We start from the raw sequence: 22148 nt of genomic DNA on the forward strand, positions 1-22148 counted from the left end.
ATGCTAATTTAAACTATATATGATAATAAACGTATTTCATTAATATAAGCATTATTCCATTGTAATTTTTACTCTAAGCCAAAAAAACTAAAGATGACAAAAAAAAAAGAAGAAGATACCAGTGTGGTCCAAATATTGGTAAAAAATACGAATGACAAGACATTTCCATCTTCAAATCTATGAACCACACGATCAATAATATTAAACACGAATCTTTCAGCTCCAATTGGTCAAATTTTCTACATTTCCACTTCACCCATTTCAAAACTACACACACTCTTATATATATATAATACACCCACATCTAGAGTACTATAGTGGGAGTGTGTTGTGTGATTTGTATCCAAAAAAAATGGCGATTTACTCAGAAACACAGAAGCTAAGCATATGTGTCTTGTTCTTTATGTTCTCTTTGGCTTACGCCAGATTAATAAGTTCTGACTGTAATTTTAAGGCAGAGACTCTAGCAAATAGGCTTGTTGCAGAAGCCTTGATTAAACCTTCCCTCTTCGATGGCCCCGACAAAGACTTTGTGGTTCGTACATATATATATATAATTTCAAGCTTGCACTTGCATGCATTAACATCACCAAGTCCTGCTTATCCTTGTTGCTTTTATGGGGTTAAATTTGTTTGTAGGAAGGAACAAGACTCCAGCTCAAATCAGTTACCGTCAACAAGTACTTATGCGCGGAGGATGGAGGAGGAACCAACATAGTTGCGAACAGAGCATCTCCCTCAGACTGGGAAACATATAGAGTAAGTATTGAGGGGTTGAAGTCAAGACTTGTCTCATACCTTCTCACACATCCAACGCATTTTCTTTGTGCCTAGGTATCATTAAGTGAGACTGTGAGACGGCCTAGGAAAAACAAAGCTGTGCGAACTTGATATGTCCACGAAAATCGGATAATAGGTAATGTAACTTTTGATCACTGAAAGAGTTATAAATTTCCAACTCAATCACCGAATGTATTTTTATGCTACATAATCAATTTGACTGTTTGAAAAGTCGAAAATTTGTTTGGGTGAATAGATTGGAGCATTTTTCAACTTTGAGTTCTCAAGTTGAAATGTTTGAAAATTCGGTGAATGATTTGGAGCTGATAAACTCTTTAGTAACCAAAAGTTGCATTACCCAAATATCAAGCTCAAATTCAAAATTCCCATGTAATTTCAACTTTTTGAAGTCATGCCTGATGTTTTTTGTTTTGCGACATAGTTGGGGAAGATCAATGATAAAACCTTTAATTTGAGAGTCTACAACAAAAAATTCATTGGACTGGATACCAAAGGAAATGGAGTAGACGTAGTAGCTGTTTCAAGCGAACCAGGAGCTCCCAGCAATACATTTGAGATCGTGAGAAACCCAGATGATAAAAGTCGGGTCCGAATCAAAGCACCGAATGGAAAATTTTTACAGGTGATTTTAATGCGTTTCAGCAAAAGCCAAGGCTGATGAAAATCGTGTGAAGCCATTTGTCGAACACTTTGTGTGCGTACAAGATTTTATATATATATGCGCTTCTGAAACAGAAGTTGTTGATGTTGTTACTTGCAGGTGAAAACAGAGAAACTGGTGACAGCAGATTATGTAGGAAACAATGGTGGATGGGGAAATGATAACCCCTCAGTTTTTCTGATGACCATTACAGGGGGGCTTCAAGGAGACATATACTTGACAGTTGATTGTTCGAATTAGTAGTTTCGTCCTGATGTACATAGGTTTCTGCAATAAGGTGTGTTTTGAAGCTTTGAAAGCACCAAAGAATGTGCGAAATAAAATGTGATGCCTACTGCCTCGCATATGTCCTATTATTATGTGTGTGCGCGTAATGTTAATGTATGGTTTGAGATAAATAAAACTTACGTTCTTATAAATTTCAACTTTTTTCATATCATATATGCAGTAGTTTGACAAGCGTACAATTTGTCTAGGGAGCCATTGTTTACACACATACTTGAATTCACTACACACACTTAACACAAAGCAATTTTTTTGATACACACAAAGAACTTACCAAATTACCTTGTAGATATATTAATTACATAACATTTACTATCATAAACTACCATCTTTCCTGAAAGAAACCCACCCACCAACAATGGCACTACCGGCTATGTTCAAACTCTTCTTGTCTCGCACTCTCACCACGTACTACAACGAGGTGAGAATAGCATGCATGGCTGATTTGTTTATGCTAGAGAGAAGCCTTGCGAGCTTGCACCGGGCACTGTCTAAGCAAACGGAGTCCCTGCAAGCGGAAGTAATGTGTCGGCGTTTCGGGTGGTAAGGATGTTTGTGAATATGTAGATACAGACACTATACATAGCAAGCTCATCAACGATGCAATGGCTTGTGTTGCTAGATCTGCTGTGCCTGCAAAACTCGACGGGTGTGGAGAGGTGGTTGATGGGTTTAATTTCTACATTGATTGATGCTGGTTAGGGTAATGGCACACCTTTGAGCTTGTTGGTAAAGGCATGTCCTTTGATGACAGGCATTAATTTTGATCTTATTCATATTGTCTCTGTTGCAACAAAGTGTCCTAGTGTTCATCATGTGGTCAAAGTTGTGTTATTAACCACTTGGCGATAATCTAATTGATTATCTCTTCAAACTTAGGGTCCATGATGCTCGAGGTAGAGAGTTCGAACCAACCAGATGAGATATTCCCTTTTGGAATCCTGATTCTATGGACTTGTCCAACTCCTGGGCCTCTACCCACTTGGGCTTTGACCCATTCTGACGACCCAAAGTTTATGCTCACTCAGTTATCTGAACTCTGAAGGGAAGGTTGGGTTTTAAAGAGAGTGTAGGGATCATTTATGCACATAATAATTTAACATGCATGGTATCAGCTTCTTTTGATTTCCCTATTGTTGATTTCCCCCTTGAGCTACTCATTTTAAGATTTGTTGGACCGCGTCTGTGGGCTTGAATCCATTGGGGGATGGCCGGCCCATATGTAGTTCCTATACGTGGGCTTTAGTATTCACTTGTTCGGCTCAAATTTGAATGTGTTATAAGGTAGTCCCTCATGGAATCAAGTTACTCACCAATAATAGTCACCATGTACGAGGATCCACCATGCATGGTATCATCCATGACTGAATGGTTAAAGCACCCACCCAACGAGGGCCTCGCATCTGATTAGCTAGTTGATGAAGCAATAATTTATCAAGACGATGATCAGTAACTGGTTCGAGAGGGTGATCAGTCACACTGGGACTGAGACATGGCCTAGACTCCTACGAGAGGCAGCAGTGGAGAATTTTCCGTAATGGTTAGCTTATGAGTTATTTACAAGTCTAATTTAACAATTATTATTTAAATAAGTGATCAATGTATGGTCGCGTTTTGTATTAGTTGAAGATCTGATCACTAAAAATCAAACGTTTCAAGTGAGTAATCGAAAATTTTAAAACGTTTCAAAATGGTCATTCAAAGTAATAATATGTTTCACTATAATAGTTATCACAATGTTCAAATGTTTCAATATGGTCATCAAAAATGATTATTGTGGAACATAATACAACTTTGGGTGACCAATTTGAAACATTTGAACATTGATTGACCAAACTTGGACATCCTTCAATTACCAAAAGTTATACTAACCTCTGTTTTCCGAATTTTTTAAAATGACAACCTAAAACCTATACTAAAACCAAAAAACGCATGAAAACCAACATACTAAAACCTATATTTTCTCACAATCTTACTCATCTATTTGCAATAACCTAACTCTATAACAGGAGATATTTTCCTCCAATCGTCCCATATTACATGCCTAAGGCCTTTCATGGCCGTCGCTTCCCAAAAAGAGCTCCACTGCAATGCACATGTCATCAAAATCCAAAAGTTAATAATTAATCAAAAATAAATTATTCAAAAATTATAATTATGTGTGGAAGTGCTATTAATGGTCAATGCAATGGGTAGGGTACCCCCCTTAACCCATACCCATATTCGTTTGTCATATCTATTAGTCATACCCTTATCCATTGAATAAAGGGAATACCCGACCCATATTCATACCCGTGAATTTCATAGTAAGATAAAAATAAAAATCCTACTTGTGCACCGTATTTAATTAAGTGTATTGACATTGCGAATTCTAAGTAAGAGTTCTACAAAATTAATGTTTGATTTATAGTTTAAGACTATTCCCCATTTTGAACAATATACTAGATTAAGATGACTAGGAAGAAATGGATAAATTAGAGTTAATAAAGTAGTTATCAAATCTTTGATATTGCTAAGGAACCCATTAAATTAATCAGTTAGGTGATAATTTAGTTGATATTTATTCTCTTTGGGGTCAAAACTTATAAATTCGGAGGTTTGACTTCGATTCCCACTAAAAACAATATCTTTGTGGTAACGCGTGGAGTTTTGGCTCCATTTATCCTGTCGTCATATGAGAAACTTTTGTGTGAGGAGATCTGACAATCCGAGTTTATACCCATATCGAATGTTCAAAAGGAAAATTTGTATGGTGATGTTCCAATAAAAAAAAAAAGAAAAAAAAAAGGTAGCCCGTTGAATTGAATTAGTACCTTAGTTGAATTGTGGTAGCTATAATTTGATTCATTTTGAATTGAATTTATAGACTTTTTGTATGTCCAACCTCAAGATGCAAAGATGACATTGTAATTAAATAATGTGCACAACTCATTAAAGAATTATAACACGTTCGCCCACAAACAATGACAATTAAATTTCTCATCTGTTAAATTCACGCACACTAGCATGTCGTGATTAAAACATGGCAGGTTCATAAACATACCCTCCACACTTAATGAACATATATATATATATATATATCACATCGGATATGAAAATTAGTATTACAATATACTTATTAATGAGGTTGAAAATGCAAAATGAATAAATTATTTATTTAAAAAATCACAATAGGAAACTGATCATTTATTATTATCCCATAACAGGTTAATTAGGCGACCAACCATATATATCTGTCTCTAAATCACCGTCATCTCTTCTTATCCTCTTTTCATTAATTGTGTAGACTCCATAATTACCCAGAAAAGAATTTTATCTCATTATGGAAAAAAAAACATAATCTATGTTATTACCCTTTTTAGTGAATTTTTCAGGGTCATAACAACATGACATTTTTTTACAGTGAGACACGTTGGGTAAACCCATTTGGGTTGACAAATTAGCCCACAAACTATATATGCCAGGCAAGTTTATAAAAAATCTATTTGTGAGCTCATGTCTCCGGAGAATATTGAACCTTGAGACAGGGTGAGTGTAGAGAGTGAATTCTACAATCAATAATTTGTTGATGAGAGTCACCAGCAAACTTGTAAAATTCAAGAGAGGAACGAAAGAGGGCCTTACGACTGGCGGGGGTGTTGACGAAAAGGGCTTTGACGATAAAGTTAGATGGGTTACAAGGTATTTTTAGTAAGATAAAACAATATTTCTAAAGGGTTAACATTTTGGAGTATGTATGTTTCTGTTTTTTCGAGTCCCTCACTACCATCGAAGTAAAAGGCTCTTTATAGTCTCAGTTGTGTAAGGAAGGTGATGCAGACCTTATCTCTTCCGTCGATCTTGCCCATCAGAGTGGATCGCGCATTTCTCACGAGTAAATCCCAGTCGAAGATATAGTGATAAGACTTGTATAAGATTATTTTAGGCGTTGAATTGGAAATAAGACTTGGGCGTAAATTGAAAATAACGATTGTGTCATTGAAACTAGTATGGGTCTCATGGCTATTGTGAAGGGGATAGAGGGAGCTCCAATTCTTGCTCCAATTATCTATCAAAACCATGTTAAATCATAAATTAAAATGTGTGATTGAGTATTTTGGTGTTCATAATGTTATAAGATAGTAGATTTTGAATTTTTTTAATAAATACTAAATTCTAAACTATAAACCCTACATCCTAAATTCTAAACCCCAAAAATTAAAATTTAAGTCCTAAACCCTAAACTCTAAATCCTAATTTCTAAATTCTAATATGTCATTTTCAAAAAAAAAATCATGATTTCACATGAGTTTTTGGGAGGAAATTAAAGTCAAAATTGGATGCAAGAATTGGAGTCCCTCCCATCTCATTGTGGAGACATGTCCCAATGGACGATTCTAGCCTTCTAGGGACTGTTTGGTATAAGACGATCGGTCGAGCAAGCATGTGTTGAGAGAGATTATGTGTATTCTGTGGTAGAGAGAGTCTGATCGAGTGGACGATATTTTGACATGGTTTGGTGGATAGTTCGTTTAAGTAGGGGACAGTTATTTGTCTAGCTTTTTCTAATGTAATTAAAGAATCCTCGCATCGTCTTCCTATTTAGGAGAATGGTTAGGGTCTCTTGTCTAATGATAAATACATTTCCTTGTAAATTTTGCTGGCAAAATTATCTATTGTGAGAAGATAAAGTATATATACATAAATAAAGAAGTTTTGTCCAATCACAACATATCGTGGCATCAATGCATCAATATCTTATTCCTTGTTTTTTTTTTTTATTTTTTTTATAATGAAATTGAAACATTTTTCAAATAACTAAAATTGAAACAAACATGAAAAAGAAAAGTTTCTCTTTTTTAAAAGATTAATGTGTTTTTATTGGATTTATGAATACAATCGTATATTCTTTGTTTCAAACAAAATCAAATTAAAAATGAAAAATATATAGTTAGAATCGTAAACTCGATCAAAAATCCATTCATGATTTTATTTTTAAAAATAAAAATTTTTGGGACCCTAAACCACTACAACGGAGCCTATTATAACCCACAAATCACGCACACTAACCAAATACATAATTAAAAAAAAAAATCATAGGCAGACTCATTGTAGAGTACAAGAATCTTACCGCTAAACCACATCATCAGTGGCGATCTATTTTTATTTTGGTCTTTATCAGGAAAACGATCGAAATTATCCCATACAAAATGCATGACCAAAAAATAAAAATAAATGCTATTAAGAGAGAGGGGGGTAATATCGTCAATTTACATAACGCAACGCGATTTGTTTGTGGATTTCCAAACACGAATTTGAGGGGAGTGCAATAGACGCGCTAGAAGAAGAGCGTGGTGTTCCTTACACACCATGACAACTTGAAGTAGTTATGCAGTGTCGTGGCTAAAACTGTAAAATTTTATAACCAACTAGAACGAGCATCTCCCTAAATTGGGCCCACAATCGCCTCCCGTGTTTGTTCTCCGACCCCAAGACGGCACTCTCTTTCCTACCCTGCATCAGACACTCCCTCACTCTTATGAGATGCTCTCTCTAACCTCCTCTTTCTCTCTCTAAGACAGAGAGAGACTATATCTATACACTGTATCTCCCTCCCTCCCTCCCTCATACACACACACTTTGTGTTTTTACGGAACCCATTTTCGTTGTCTTTGATTTCTCTCATTGGAAACCCTAACCAATGCCTCCTCCTCCGTTTCCGTCAATGGAGCCCCGCCGTATGGATCCTCGGATTTGGCGGGCCTGCGCAGGGAACTCTGTTGAGGTTCCGACTGTTCACTCTAGGGTTTATTACTTCGCGCAGGGTCATGCCGAGCAATCTCCATCTGCTCCAACTCTATCACGTATTGCTCTCGCCAAACCCTTTGTGCTATGCCGAATCTCGGCCGTCGACTTCTTCGCCGATCCAGTGACTGATGAAGTCTTTGCTAAGCTGTGCCTTGTCCCACTCAATCCTCGGTCCAACTCTCCAATAGTGGAATCCGCTGTAGACTCGCAATTTGTGTTAACTCGAGAGAGCAGAACGGACGGCAGTGTGGCTCGTGATGAAAACGAGGATAAGATCCTGGCGTTCGCTAAGATTTTGACGCCGTCTGATGCGAATAATGGTGGTGGCTTCTCGGTTCCGAGGTTTTGTGCTGATTCGATCTTCCCGCCGCTCAACTTCCAGGCTGAGCCGCCTGTGCAGACCCTAACCCTCACGGACGTTCACGGAACCCGCTGGGACTTTCGCCATATTTACCGTGGAACTCCCCGGCGTCACTTATTGACTACAGGGTGGAGTAAGTTTGTCAACCACAAGAAGCTAATTGCTGGTGATTCCGTGGTTTTCATGAGGAATTCGCAGGGGCACTTGTTTGTAGGGGTGCGGCGGGCAGTGAGGTTTCAGAGTGCAGATTGCTCCAGGTGGCGGGAGCAGATTGGTGGAGGAGGGGTGAGAGTGAAACTGGAGGAGGAGGGATTCTCCAGGAGCGGGAGAGGAAGGGTGCCACCTGAGGCAGTTGCACAGGCGGCAGAGAGGGCTGCACAGGGCTTTCCATTCGAGGTGTTGTACTATCCTAAGATGGGGTCAGCCGATTTTGTGGTGAGGGCTGAGGCGGTTGAGGCTGCATTGAATGTATTTTGGACACCTGGAATGCGTGTGAAGATGGCCATGGAGACTGAGGATTCGTCTAAGATGACATGGTTTCAGGGAACAGTAGCTGCTGCTTCGGTGCCCGAGAGTGGGCCTTGGTGCGGCTCTCCTTGGCGCATGCTTCAGGTAACATATCAGCATATACTTTGTTGTTTGCATTGATGAAGTGGAATGATTGTATTAAACTATTAATCAGATGTTTAGAATCTGATGAAGTAGTTTTGTTGTTTGTTTAGCTGACTTCTATTATTAGACTGCTGCTTCGCATCTTATTTGAAAATGCTCTGATAGGTTGCCATGTGGTTGTATTTGAAGTTCGTTTCTTATCAGAATGAGTTTGATCAAAGTTTCTAAATCCTAAATCGGGGATTTGTTTTGGAGGTTTTGCTATCTAAACTAGATCATAAAAACATGCAGTCATGAGCGAATTTTTATCGGGATTTGACTTTGGTTTATCCAACTGCGCATACATATACCTTTTTCTATCCATGTGGAGCTATGTATAAGCTTTACTATTTCTTTGGCTTGTGCGGGCCTTCATGACATAGATAGTGCATGGATATATTTATAGGATATTGAATTTGATATCTTTGGCTACCTCATACATTTCATAAAATATTCTCCTTGTCTAACGGTAAGTAGCCACTATTTCGGAGGTCTTTTCCCAAGCCTATAGGGCATGGAATCTATAAGGTTAGTCCATGCTGCAGCTTTAGATAGGAACAAATGGCGTAAGGAAAATTCACAAGTTGGATTCCAACTTTCACTTATGAACTCTTGTAGCTTACCTAAAATTGTTTGGGATAAAGGCATGGCGGTGGTAGGTTGTTTCTGTAGGTATTACTGTAGTCAGTTTATATAGTAATATACTTTATCCATTTTTTTGGCTACATTTTTCTTCCGAAAGTTCTTAGTTTCTTGGTTCTGACATGGCTTTAGCCAACTTCTGGAATTAAAGCAAAACTGCTTGCTGGTATGCATAGCTTAGATGGTTTTATGGGGTGTATCCAAATGCAAATCACACAATAACTAAAATGCGGTATAAGCTGTCAAATAAATCCTTTGTGGCTCTACCCATGGTGTTATTGTTCCTCTTGCTTTAAAATCCACTTTATTATTTTTTTTCTTTCGGACTTGAGTCTTGAGGGACTGGAAGTGTTACTAGCAGTTGTTTGACTTGGTCCTCATATGCTAATGTGTGGGATTGTTTGGGTTTAGGGTTGCAACTTGCGAAGTAAGAAACGTGAATGTTGTGCATGTAGTTGTGTCTAAGCACACAATTTCTTCGGATTTCTTTTGTCTCTTATATTTTCTTTTTTTGGAGTACTTATATTATGTTCATTAAGTTTCCTTTTTTCTTTTTTCTTTTTCCCTTTTTTTTTGTTTGGGTTGTGGTGGGAATTAATTTATATTTATTCCATAAGGGAATTTTTAATTCTTGTGTATCTCTAGACTAGCTTTTCCATTATCAAAACAACTGTGATTTTGTATTGTCAAAGGATTAGATGCGCTATGGAGGGTTCAACCAAAGTTAAACAACTCTCACGCATAAGGCTCCCACAGTGAGCGGGGTCGGGGACAAATAAGATATATGCAAACCTTATCCTCACATGATATGTGGAGAGTTTGTTTCCAAGGATTGAATATGTGACCTCTAAGTTGCACATGCAACTTTACTTCTAGTCTCATGCTCCCATGTAGGGTTCAACTGTTCAACCAAAAAGCAAATGAAAATCGCAGCAGTCCAACCTGTCAATTATAACTTCAAATGCGTTTTATTTTCTTGCTACATCATGTGTTTTGGAGCTAATAATATTCATGAATATTTGGGAATGGAGTAAGTTTATCATCTTGCTTTCATTATAGTGGACCTACAGGGCTCATAATTTTTCTTGACGGGGTGTAACATTTGAAATTTTTTTCTAGATTTCTGGCTCATTGCATATACTTGTTACATATCATACAGCTGGTCAAAAGTCGAGTATCTTGACCGCAAGTAATTTAGATCTACTAAATTATGTATTCAGTATCAGGTTTAGAGGGAGCCTTGATTTGAGTCTAATGGTCTAATAAAAGGATCTTTGCTTGTCTATTTGACTCTCTTGCGGCTTTTTTGATAAGTCATGGGTTTATATATATATATATAGAGGAATTCTCCTATGTGGACCAAAAGTGTGGACCAAGTTTGTGGACCAAAATCCAATGGTTGTAATCAATCACAACGTAAGTGGGGGCCACACATTTATTATGGGGCCCACCACATCTATGGTTGAAAAACAAGTCCACAAACTTGGTCCACACTTTTGGTCCACATAGGAGAATTTCTGTATATATATATATATTTTTTTTTGAGAAGAGGAAACCGAAGCCTGCACCTTGTGCAAGTGTAAGGATCTTGCCACCACTAGACCACAAGAGATCCTTTCTTCTTGCTAATGTTTTCTTTTTTGACGAATATATGTGGGATGCTTATGTGCCATTTACAGATTTGGGTGTTGATTAGGAGATGTTTTATGAAAGTCCTCCGATTTTATTTTGGGATTTTTAGCTCGCTAGGTTTGTCGCATTGGATCTTGATATTGTTTACTTTAACATATTTGGCTTTACCAATTGATGGTGGGTGAAAGGACAACCAATTCATGTTTCACGTGTTCATCTCTGGTTGTATTTTTGTTTGATAGTTTGTAAAAATGTCATAGATGGTAAAAGTTGCACAAAGTTTTATATGAAGAAAAAATTAGACCACAATTTTTTCCGTGTTAATTTATTGGCTGATGCAGATAATTATGAATTGTTGATCTCTGTGTTATAGGTTACTTGGGATGAATCTGAAGTTTTGCAGAATGCTAAGAGAGTGAGCCCTTGGCAAGTTGAAATTGTTGCAGCCACTCCATCACTACATGTTGCATTCCCTTCGACAAAGAAAATAAGATTACATGAGAATTCTGGGTTGCTGACGGATGGGGATGGTGAATTCTTCTTTCCCATAACAGGGTCACCTAATTCAACAATGACATCAATTGATGCATCATTGTTGACTTATAACCCTTTTCCTGCTGGCATGCAGGGAGCCAGGCAAGATACTTTTTCGACCTTTTGCTTTTCTGACCTTTTAAATGGAAATGCTCCTCAGATGTGCACTGATAATATCTATGGCAACAACATGGTGCCTAAGTTGCAAAGAGTGTCTACTGAGTTGAACATTGGCAGTTCACAGTCTGAGAACTTATCACCTGATAGCCAGAGTAGTATCCATTCCTTTGGCACAGAAGTTATTGGAAATCAGGGCCGCAACTCAACAAAAGTTGGTGTTACTTCATTCCAGCTATTTGGTAAGGTCATTCAAATGAATCAGCCAGTTGCAAATGGTTTTGACGAGGATGGTGACTCGGAGAATGATGGCTGTAAAAGGTATAATGAAACTGAAGGTGTCTACGGCCCATTAAGTCTTCCATTAACTTCTGATCTTATGGAACTTCTTTGACAGGCTTGATGTTGAATGCCGAGGAGCATCAGCTATTGAAGCGTGCCCTTTGTGAAATAGCAGTTGCATCTGTCATGCAGTGAGTAGCTGTACAGGTATACTTGTGTTCCGACTTGATTATAAAGAAATTAATGGGTCATGATCAAATAAGCAGATACTAGTTGTGGAAAATTTGTTTACTGTTTAGAGGCAAATTGCATCTTGTCAAATTAGTGATTTTTTAAAAATTGTTTGGCTGATTTTGTAAATCAATCGCAATGTTCTTTTTGTATCTTACCAAACTAGTTGGATTAAGGGCTTTAATTGTTTTTTTCTGAACTATAATACTTCCCTCTTCTTCTTTTTTTGGGTGCATCACTGATGATATATGGTTTTCATAAAAAATTGCAGAATCTTAAACTTTCTTTTTTAATGTCGTGTTATGCTGGTTTCAATAAGTATTCAAATATCAGTTGGATCTAGTTTCTCTGGTATTCACTGCATTTCTCCAACGGCTATAGAACTACTAATCCTTTATTTTCGTTCCTTATGAACCTAAATTTTACAATATAGTATAGGCACTGGCTACAGCTTTCTTTCCTACCGGACTGGAGGCAGTATTTGTGCCCTTTTCCAAGAAGGTTAACATCGTCATCCCATTACATTAACATAAGCTGCTATTGTAATTCTTACTAATGAACCTATTCAGCTATTCTTTATGCGCTCTTTCTATTTTTGGACTTACTGTAACATATATGAAACAAGTATCTATTTGACATACTATAGAACTTTATTCCTTGCTGTTGCTGCACTATTGGCTGCAATGAAATAAACCATGTGTGTAAAATTCACCATTTTTCTCCTGAATGTTTGGGTCCTTGGAAAATTCTGTCCAAATGTTTCTATCCCATTTTGTCATCGCATTAGTGATTGAATGTTGTATTGTTCACCGGAAATGGATGGACTTTACGTCCTAGAATAACTGTGCAGCAAAAAGTGTTATGTCATAAGCCATTAGTTACTACATTGCCTGAGTCAGTGACTTCTCATTTCAGTATGTTGGCATACAATGTATAAAGCTGTTTCTTGTCATTAGAATATGCCAATTCCTTTCTCATTCTTTTCCTGCAAAATAGTGTTGTTTTTAAGTAACATTGTGAAATTTACGGAAGGAGTAACATTTTCTTTTGGTCAAATAGTCTTGAGAAAAGTGCTTTTAGCTTTGCTTAAATTTATTTTGCTTGCTCTGACTACCTTGCAGCCAAGTGATACTCATCTAAGTATCTTTTAAGTGTTATAATTAGTAATTTCAGGCTTTCAGCTGCATATATGGATCTAAATGAGATTTTCTTTAACATTTTTTTGGAGATGTTCAGTGGTAAATATTTTACTACCCGTGTGTTCAGTTGGCCAAGGGAATCTGTTTTTCTTCAATCAACTTAAGTTGTGTTGTGAGGTATTCACTACATATTGTCAACCAATGAATACTGTCTACATATTCACATTTAACAGGGTCTAGAAAAAAATCTCGTTATGGGATATATTGACATTTATATATGAACATTTTTTTACGTGTTCTCTTTTTATTTCATTCCGCAGGTTAGTAAGCAGGCAGGAAGCTGACTCCTTGACTCCGGCAGATCTAATTAGGATATGGTGGTTTGTCTTAGTTAGATGTTTTCTTTATTTCACACCGGCAGATGTATGTGCTGGTTTCTTTAGACATATTGGAAACTCGGAATGTCTAATAAGTGTTCTAATCCTTGTGACCTAAAATCTGCTTGAGATTGGTTTTTAATTTTCTGGCTTGAGGTGATGTGATTGTCTTTGATAGTTTAGACTTGAGAAGAGTTGGGGGCTTGGTTATGGTTACCATGTTGAAATTGTAGCCTGAAAAGAGAGATTCCATTGTGTTTGTGAGATGATTCAAGTAAATGGTTTGAAGCTTTTAAATTCCTCTGCCTCCTCTTTCTTTATCCATGGAAGGGATTTTTAATTTTGAGGACAACATAACATATATATGTTTTTGGCAACAGTTAAGAGTACTAATTGCTACATTCATTTGGCTTACCAGATTCATGCCAAATCTCAAGTTTACAGATATTTTGAATTAGTAACACTGGGAAAGAGGGGAAGATTGCAGTTTACAGATACTTTGAATTAGTAACACTGGGAAAAGAAGGGAAGATTGCAAATTTGAGCTTATATTAATGTAATTACGTTTAACTCGTCTTTGACCCGGTCAAACCGGTTGGTAGCTTTAATAATTTTTTAAAATTCAATTTTATTTACTTTAATAAAATAAAATAGTTTAATTAAATACTAAATATATAATCAGTCATATAGGGCAGTGATAATTTGGTGGGGCATGGATGGGAGAAAAGTAGATTTTGTTGGCATTTATTGGGTCTTTTTTCCTGGCCTAATAGTATGACATGAAAGTTAATTGGCGTATATGTTGATTTGCTTAGCATATTTGAGACTCACTTTACACATTCCCTCTATTAAAGTATGCAAAAAATGTACTATATGGATCATCAATGAAATGACATAAATACATTCTCTCTATTAAAGTATGCAAAAAATGTACTATATGGATCATCAATGAAATGACATAAATTCGAATTTTGAATTTTAGAATTTAGAGATAAAGAATTGTAACTATTTCTTAGAGGGTAAATAACACTTTTACACACTGAAAGATGTTGTTTGTTTCAATTTACACACTAAAGGTTAAAACGTTTCAATTTGATAGCTCAAAGATGAAAATGTGCCAAATAAGTTACTCGGTCAGATTTTTTAGGTTTTGGGCAGTCAATTTGCCTATGTGGCAAATTGACCAAACTAGGTGGAAAATAATTTTGTTTTATCAAAAACAGAAGCCGATCAGAACCACACACGTGTAATAAGTTAAAAATTAATTTATATATCATCCACCTCAATATAAATTAATTAATCAATCAATTTTATAAACAAAAGAACTAAAAATTTTCTTTTCCCCTTTCCTAAACCGAACTCTAAAGGGTAGGTTTATTCTTGAGAGAGATTGTGTGCTCCACCACAGAACTTCACCACCACTGCATGGTGGATCCCAACAACGACTATCACTCCAGACAACAGCAACCACCTCATCCAATCGAAGCGGCTTCTTATTCGACCACGGCATGTCGGCACCTCCATCGGTACAGAAATCGTGCTTCGCTATCCCCAAGGGATTTGATTTGAGTTTCTTGAGAGATTCTGTGTGATTGCTGGCATACATCTATTTTTGATTAATAGTGGCGAAAGTGCCAAAGCTCTCATGATCAATCCTCTGATGCGCCGGTGTCATTGGGTTTGATTTTCCTTTATTTAGATTCTTGGGTTTGATTCAAAAGAAGGCAGATGTGAATTCTTGGAATTCATTCTTATATGGGTTTCATCCTTTGTTTGAATTCTTGGATTCTTGAGTTTGATTATTGACTGCTCGATTTTTACGGACTGCTCGATTTTTAAACTGGGTTTGATTCAAGAAGTTCACAGATTTCTCTTGTATGTGTTTGATTTTTCATAGGAAAAGGAAATTGGAGAATGGGTTAAAGAGAAAGAGAGATGCAACTACTACATGTCTGCGTGTGCGTGTTTTTTTAAAGAAAAATTCATTATTTCCACGTGGAAAATCATTATCCCACGTGGAATGCCACATAGACAAGTTGACTGCCAAAGAGTTGAAAAATCTGATCGAATGACTTATTTGACACATTTTCATCTTTGAGTTACTAAATTGAAACGTTTTGACCTTCAGTGTGTAAATTGAAACACGCATCATCTTTCAGTGTGTAAAAGTGTAATTTACCCATTTCTCATTCACATTGTTTCGACGAAGAACATTTTATAAAACTCTTAATTTCCCGAATTTGAGTATCCTATTTTAAAACAAACCATCAAGAGTGTAGTCTTATTCGTGATAGCGGTCTTTATATAGTATTAACAATATAAAGATGGTCGATGATATTTGAATTAAACATAAATTGTTTTTTAATTAGATGCATTGGCATCTCAATAGAGAGGCTAATACGTACGGACGACTAAGTGAGGGGTAAATAAGTCTTTATCGAAGTCTTGAAGGGTCCCGTCAATTCCAGACAAATCCGCAACGACGGTGTTTCTGCCGCTGGGAGGCATTGTGGAGTGAGTGAAGGCCTCACGCGAGGGTTAAGGGGCTTGCCTTAACTGCAGTTCGAGGAATCTCCTTTGACTCCAGGGTTGAGTGTGTCTATCAATGGCCGTCTCTCTTTCCAACCACTCTCTCTTCTCTCCTCGTCTTTCTGCTTCTTTTCCTTCCAAATCCTCTGAAACCCTCGCATCTAAGTTCCTGGGCCTTCAATCCCAGTATAACGGACCGAGAGTCTATAAATCCACATCAGGACTTCGTTTTGCCAATCCTTGCCGAATTATTGAATCTAACAACGACAAATACAACAGGAGGCGTTCCTTTAAGTCCCACTTCACTGCTGAAGATTCGGCTCCCTCTGTATGATTCTCTTTTCACTCTATGCTTCTTTCAATTTTGATTCAGTTGATAATTCCTTGGATTTTTTTTGTCAGTTTTCTGGATTGTTATTTCGGTCATTCTCTGCTTTTATTCTAACCTCGAGTATGATGAGAATTCTGTCGCTGAAATTCATGTTCAATATTATTTACTGATGCATAATAATGTTTGTTCGGATATCTGTTTTTTTTTAACCATGCTTTAACGAAAAATTTTACTATGTTTGATATATGGGAATTTTGTAGCTTTTAATGATGACATAGTTTCTTGACGATGGTTGGATCTGATTATAGAGAATAGCATAATGGGTTAATGGGGGAGGACTTGTCTGAATGCAGACACCACCTGACAGGGACAATATCTCCCTTTTTCTCTTGAAGTTATAAATGATTCTCTCTTTATGTTGATTCCGTGACTAGAATGTCATTTGTCTCAACTAGTCTTTATATATTGGTTTCCCTATATCTGTGATTTATGTGTCATCTTGTCAGTTACACATACTACTGATGTTGAGATGTTCAATCTCATATATGTAAACTTTTCTTTTTTACTTTTCAGCAATGACAATTGTTCAGTCATCAGTTCTCTCTCTCGAATATACACTATTGTAATCAAAAGTATCTAGGTTGACAAATTATTCTATAGATTTCTCTTAGCGGTATGAAGTCTGTAACAACTAAGTCTCATTTAGAAAATTTCATTTTAAAGTGAAAATTTTGATTTCTATCTGTATTAACAATCCATATTGTACCTTTTTCTACTTAGCGAAAGGTCGAAGAGGAGGGTCTTGAGGAGGATGCAAGTGTCTCAGAAAGTGAAGCAGAGCAGCAATATATGCCTAGTTTGAAGATTCTTATGAAAGCGTACAAGGAGGCAATTTTTACTGGGGATTGGAAGACGGTATCTAACATTGAGGCTGAGATTTCTGTTGTAGAAAATAAGATGAATGACTTGGCACTAAAAGTTTCGGCATTATCATCAGAGGTAACCGCTGGCAAGGAGAAATACATCCGCTTACAAGCAGATTTTGACAATTTCAGGAAAAGATCGGAAAAGGAGAGACTTACCATAAGAAGTAATGCCCAGGGAGAAGTGATTGAAAGCCTTTTGCCCATGGTGGACAATTTTGAGAGAGCCAAGCAACAGATAAAACCAGAAACAGAAAAGGAAAAGAAGATTGATATAAGCTACCAGGGTATTTACAAACAATTTGTGGAAATAATGAGGAGCTTACGAGTAGCTTCTGTAGCAACCGTTGGAAAGCCTTTCGACCCAACAGTAAGTGAAATATTTCAAGACTACTACATTTTTTTATAATTATTATTGCTATGTCCATATAGGCGAACATGTGACTAAGTGGTAGAGTTGCAGGGGTGCAACCCAGAGGTCACAAGTTCAATTCCTGAAAACAACATCTCCACATATGATGTAGGAGTAAGGTCTGCATACATTTTGTCCATCTCCAACCATGCCCACTCTTGAAGCCTTGTGCATGAGAGTTTTTACCTTTACATGCGAACATGTAGCTCAGTGGTAGAGTTGCAAGGGTGCAACCTAGAGACCACAAGTTCAATTTAAGGAAACAGTCTCTCCACATATTATGTGGGGGTAATGTCTGCATACATCTTGTTTGTCCCGGTCCCACCCACTGCGGTAGGCTTGTGCATGGATGTTTTTTCCCCTATTATTGCCATGTCCATGCTCATTTGTTTTGATGTATTTTCATTGTTTTTATAAATTAAAAAAAAAAAAACTATCTAGTGCCCTTAAGGCATTGGATAAATGACATAAAGGTGATTTGGAGTTTGGAAAATTGGAATCCATATTTAAGTTTAAAAAATTAGGTAGGAGAGTGTTCATCACACATGGAATGTTGTGGTGAATCCTTAACCATTGCCCTTAGGGCACTTGTTAACAAGACCCTTCAAAAAGTAGAAAATGAAGGAAAAGACGATGTATCTTCCATAGTAATGCAAGCAAGAGAACAATGAAGACATTCAGGATCCTACCAATTTGCATATCAGATTTTCACGTATATACTATTTCTTTAACATTTTTGAGCTTGCAAATATATGAAAGAACTGCCCCTGGTGCAGTGGTTTGGATCTCATCATCTTGATTCAATAGCTTGCTTTATAAAAAAAATAAATTCTTTTGAGCATACAAGAAAAGTTGGTGCCATAGTTTTAGATATTTGTTCTTTCAATGTTACAGGAAGGGTGGAAGGCTTGCATTTTGATTTTTTCGTCCTGGACTAGCTTTATTTAATTTTACTGGGAAAATTTTGTATTTAATAGAATCATAAGACTAGAAGCCACGCTGCTTGGTTAGGTTAAGATACCTGTTTGTTAATCTATGCATCTTTTGTTTATAAGGTCTGATAATTCACACCATTCCATCCTGCTGCATGAGTGGTCTTGCTTAAAAAAGTAAGAAAGAAAAATAAAAGAAAAAGAAGAAAGTATGCTAGCTAAGCAGGCATTATGGTTTTTAATCTCTTAGATTTTTCTGTGGATTGTTAATTTTAAACAAACTCTTTAATCACTTATTGGGGAATCTACAAGTAAAAGGTTAGTGATGAAAATTATGCATGGTTTAACATTGGAGATATTCTTAAGAACCATAGTATTCATTTAATACATTACAGATTCTGAGGACACGTGTAAGGTTTTCTTATTGTCAAATTCAGCACTCCTGTCGGAAAATTAACTGAAATTCAACAAAATAATCATTGTGGTGCGATAATGTGTCACTGTAATTTGATTACTAAGCTCTTTTCTGTTACTAGTTTTTGAATTTATAGTGTGAGTTATATGGTCTACTTTTCGAGTCTTAAACAAGGATAGTGACATGTATAATGTCTTGAGGTCTCCAAAGTTTACCATCAGGGGTGGGTCTCCAACTTTTGGGTGGGTTCTATGTCAAAAAATAAATGATGGTGAGATGTTGTATGAAAGTAGTTTGCAAACTTATGGTAAGATGTGAGGCATTAAGCACAGTGCATCATGGGTTGTGTGGTTGGTTGATAAATCAATTTGTCACATTCTCTATTGAATTAGATGGGGACTATTTGCACCCTCGAGTTAATTAAGTACACCCCAAAAACTCCAAAAAAACTCAATCTAACAACACCCCAGCTAACCCTACCAAATTCCTCCAAATTCTTCTCCTCTCCTCAGTGTTCCTTCTCCCTTTCTCCTCTCTCAAGTTCTTCTCCTTCTCTTTCTCTCCTTCTCCTCCCTTCTCTTGTCCCCTATCATTCCTCTCTCTGAAACACCTACTTGAGACGAAGAAGATGAGATTCAACGGGAGAATGAACAAGACTGCAACTTTCTTCTTACTTCATCATGGGTTTTAGCTATTGAACATAAAAACTTCAGTTTCAATGGCTCTTTATGAGATTAAACACCTGCAAGATCGAAACTTTTATGTTTCAAGACTTGATGAGAGGGAAGCTTTTATTCTATGGCTGCTTTAGCCAAAGAAATACCCACGGCTGAAGAAGAAGAATTTAGGGTTATGAAGAAAATTGTTTTTTTTTAAAAAATTTTCTTTAATCTCAACCGTTGGTGAGATCCAACGGCTGAGATTATGGGGTGTAGATTGTTAAATTTGAGAATAACTGAAATTGGGGTGTACTCATAAATGTTATGTTTTTGGTTGGGGTTTATTTAGAATGGGGTGTGCTTAGTTAAGTAAGGGGTGCAAATAGTCCTTATCATTGAATTATTGATACTCCTCATACTAGTGCCAAATTCCTGTTTGGTTGGACTTTAAGCAACGTTTTAAAATTGAAACGGCTCATTTAATGGGCATTGGACTTTCTCTGTTTTTTTTAATTGAACTATTTTCTTAGGCGTAATATTTTACTGCATTCTAGCCTTCAAATTGTCGTTCCTTCTTGAGAGCAAAATTTATGAGATCTATTGTTATTGCAATGGGATCCATTTTGTGATATTTATTGCTTGAAAGTTCAGGAAATAATGCTAAAATAAGGAATAGAGGCCTGTGTCAAGTGGGTTGTGGAATGGGTACTGAAGATTTGCAATATTACAGGTTTGAAGATTTTATGGTGTAGTGAGATTTATGCTTGCCTTCTGTTTTGAGTAGTGTCTATCAACTTGTTTCTGCATCATAACAGAAACTTGCTGCTCAAAAGGCAGAGTCTCCCCCAGCCCCATTTCTAGGGAAAAAAGAGTCATGATTGTTATCTTTTAGCAATTTTCTCCTATATGTTTGGGAAGTGTAATCATATGCTATGATAAATGTTACACGTAAATTAGAAATAGAAACCTTATCATGGTATACTTTGTTGATTTGATTAAGATAATCTGTGATCAGCATATGGAGAAGAGTTTTTTTTTTTTTTTGTTCCTTGGTATGTCCTGATTTTGTTCATTTGAATTATATATTGTTGTAGCTGCACGAGGCTATCGCAAGAGAGGAGTCTCAAGAGTACAAGGAAGGAATCATAACACAGGAATTCCGTCGTGGCTTTCGTCTTGGAGACCGACTCATAAGACCAGCCATGGTTAAAGTTTCTGCAGGGCCTGGTAGTAAGAGATCCCCTGTCGCCTCTGAGGTATCAACTGGGAAACATGCAGCCGCTGCCGCCACCAGTCTAGATGAACAATAGCAGCCCAAATTGTTGATTTCTGCATCTCAGTAATTTGTTAGCTTCAAAAAATTTTATTTTCTTTCTTTTGCATAGGTAAATGTAACTTACTCCTATCATTAGCTACTAATTTTATTGATGGAATTCCCTATTCGGCTATTTCATACACAATAAAGTGATTGCTGTGGGACAAGAGAAGAGTACAAGATATGTGGTAATATGTATGAATTAATCTTATCTAAAATAATAATTATTTTTTAATTATTTTATTTTTATCAGTGTGTAGGGTAATCTAACGATTCATCGAATCACATTCTTACATAATATCATTACAAATAATATAATGTAATACGTTCATCAATATTCACTAAGCAATATATTTTTGTATGAAATCCAAATCTATCATAACATAATATTATCACAAATAAACCTGCAATGGTGCCTATAATATAGCCAATAGTTCTAAAAATTTTCTGTAGGCAACAAATCTATGGAATGCCAGTACAAAGCTCAAGTGAGGGTACCTCATATCCTTTCGTATAAAATAAAAATGAGTTGGAGATTTTTTTCATTTTTATATTATACGGTCTGCAGTGAACAAGTGTCCATTTTGCATAATATTATATAATCCTGATTTTTTAAAAATTATCCAAGTGTGTAAGTGCTCATTTTGCGTAATATTATATAATCCTGAATTTTTTTAAAAAAAATTATCCGAACACTCATAACATACAATTTTATATTATAATCCTCCCCTCCAAACGGACCCTCAAATGTTAAAAAGTTTTCTCAGAGTAGAAAATGAACTTCATGTGTTATTTGTCTTTGATAAAATTGCAGAAACTAAGAAGGGATGTGCTATTTATAAATCAAAGCAGTGCGTATGGCGATGGTGGAAGAGGGAAACAGAGGAAAACAAGCAGTTAAGACTTATGACCGGTAAAAGATTTTCGCCTTTCACTACTGGTAATACTGTAGCTAATATTACAAAAAAAAATTACACCACGGGAGATAATCATAAATTTCATTCTCTGAACTGGTCTTGAGCATCTACAAATGGCTAAACATACACGAATGGAAACATGCAGAGACAAGATTTTAGTTCCTGCAACCAGTGAACTACAATGTATCTCTGGATCTTTTTTTTTTTCCCCCCTT

The 22148-nt window shown here is 36.5% G+C and overlaps 3 protein-coding genes across 6 annotated transcripts; all 3 read left to right on the top strand.

The window, feature by feature from the left end:
* Positions 1 to 317: 317 nt before the first annotated feature.
* LOC120001023 lies at positions 318 to 1882 on the top strand. Its single transcript, XM_038849236.1, has 4 exons — positions 318 to 535; positions 640 to 759; positions 1223 to 1423; positions 1562 to 1882. Exons 1-4 carry the CDS (start codon positions 353 to 355, stop codon positions 1700 to 1702), a joined length of 645 nt encoding a protein of 214 aa, XP_038705164.1. The 5' UTR covers positions 318 to 352; the 3' UTR covers positions 1703 to 1882.
* A 5292-nt stretch (positions 1883 to 7174) lies between these two features.
* LOC120000476 (auxin response factor 17) lies at positions 7175 to 13805 on the top strand. Of its 3 annotated transcripts, XR_005468628.1 has the most exons (5): positions 7176 to 8507; positions 11194 to 11792; positions 11869 to 11960; positions 13221 to 13300; positions 13444 to 13805. XR_005468628.1 is itself a non-coding variant. In XM_038848567.1 (4 exons), exons 1-3 carry the CDS (start codon positions 7428 to 7430, stop codon positions 11918 to 11920), a joined length of 1731 nt encoding a protein of 576 aa, XP_038704495.1. In that variant the 5' UTR covers positions 7178 to 7427; the 3' UTR covers positions 11921 to 11960; positions 13444 to 13805. The 3 variants fall into 3 exon arrangements, 2 of the variants coding, with proteins under 2 accessions (XP_038704494.1, XP_038704495.1); XM_038848567.1 differs by lacking the exon at positions 13221 to 13300 and having other exon boundaries at positions 7178 to 8507; XM_038848566.1 differs by lacking the exons at positions 11869 to 11960; positions 13221 to 13300; positions 13444 to 13805 and having other exon boundaries at positions 7175 to 8507; positions 11194 to 11865.
* A 2143-nt stretch (positions 13806 to 15948) lies between these two features.
* LOC120001099 (protein GrpE) lies at positions 15949 to 21161 on the top strand. Of its 2 annotated transcripts, none has more exons than XM_038849344.1 (3): positions 15949 to 16357; positions 17147 to 17653; positions 20796 to 21161. In XM_038849344.1, exons 1-3 carry the CDS (start codon positions 16106 to 16108, stop codon positions 21009 to 21011), a joined length of 975 nt encoding a protein of 324 aa, XP_038705272.1. In that variant the 5' UTR covers positions 15949 to 16105; the 3' UTR covers positions 21012 to 21161. The 2 variants fall into 2 exon arrangements, with proteins under 2 accessions (XP_038705272.1, XP_038705271.1); XM_038849343.1 differs by having other exon boundaries at positions 15958 to 16357; positions 17141 to 17653; positions 20796 to 21156.
* Positions 21162 to 22148: the final 987 nt, after the last annotated feature.

Source organism: Tripterygium wilfordii, chromosome 6 (genome assembly GCF_013401445.1).
Source record: "Tripterygium wilfordii isolate XIE 37 chromosome 6, ASM1340144v1, whole genome shotgun sequence".
Taxonomy (NCBI): Eukaryota; Viridiplantae; Streptophyta; class Magnoliopsida; order Celastrales; family Celastraceae; genus Tripterygium; species Tripterygium wilfordii.

What these genes read in the sequence shown, in the direction of transcription:
- LOC120001023 (XM_038849236.1), top strand. Translation starts at nt 353, where the DNA reads ATGGCGATTTACTCAGAAACACAGAAGCTAAGCATATGTGTCTTGTTC. An exon ending in CAGACTGGGAAACATATAGA is followed by an intron (nt 760 to 1,222) that starts GTAAGTATTGAG and finishes TTTGCGACATAG; the next exon opens with TTGGGGAAGATCAATGATAA. An exon ending in CGAATGGAAAATTTTTACAG is followed by an intron (nt 1,424 to 1,561) that starts GTGATTTTAATG and finishes TGTTACTTGCAG; the next exon opens with GTGAAAACAGAGAAACTGGT.
- LOC120000476 (XM_038848566.1), top strand. Translation starts at nt 7,428, where the DNA reads ATGCCTCCTCCTCCGTTTCCGTCAATGGAGCCCCGCCGTATGGATCCT. An exon ending in CTCCTTGGCGCATGCTTCAG is followed by an intron (nt 8,508 to 11,193) that starts GTAACATATCAG and finishes TCTGTGTTATAG; the next exon opens with GTTACTTGGGATGAATCTGA.
- LOC120001099 (XM_038849343.1), top strand. Translation starts at nt 16,106, where the DNA reads ATGGCCGTCTCTCTTTCCAACCACTCTCTCTTCTCTCCTCGTCTTTCT. An exon ending in CTGAAGATTCGGCTCCCTCT is followed by an intron (nt 16,358 to 17,140) that starts GTATGATTCTCT and finishes TTTTCTACTTAG; the next exon opens with CGAAAGGTCGAAGAGGAGGG. An exon ending in GAAAGCCTTTCGACCCAACA is followed by an intron (nt 17,654 to 20,795) that starts GTAAGTGAAATA and finishes ATATTGTTGTAG; the next exon opens with CTGCACGAGGCTATCGCAAG.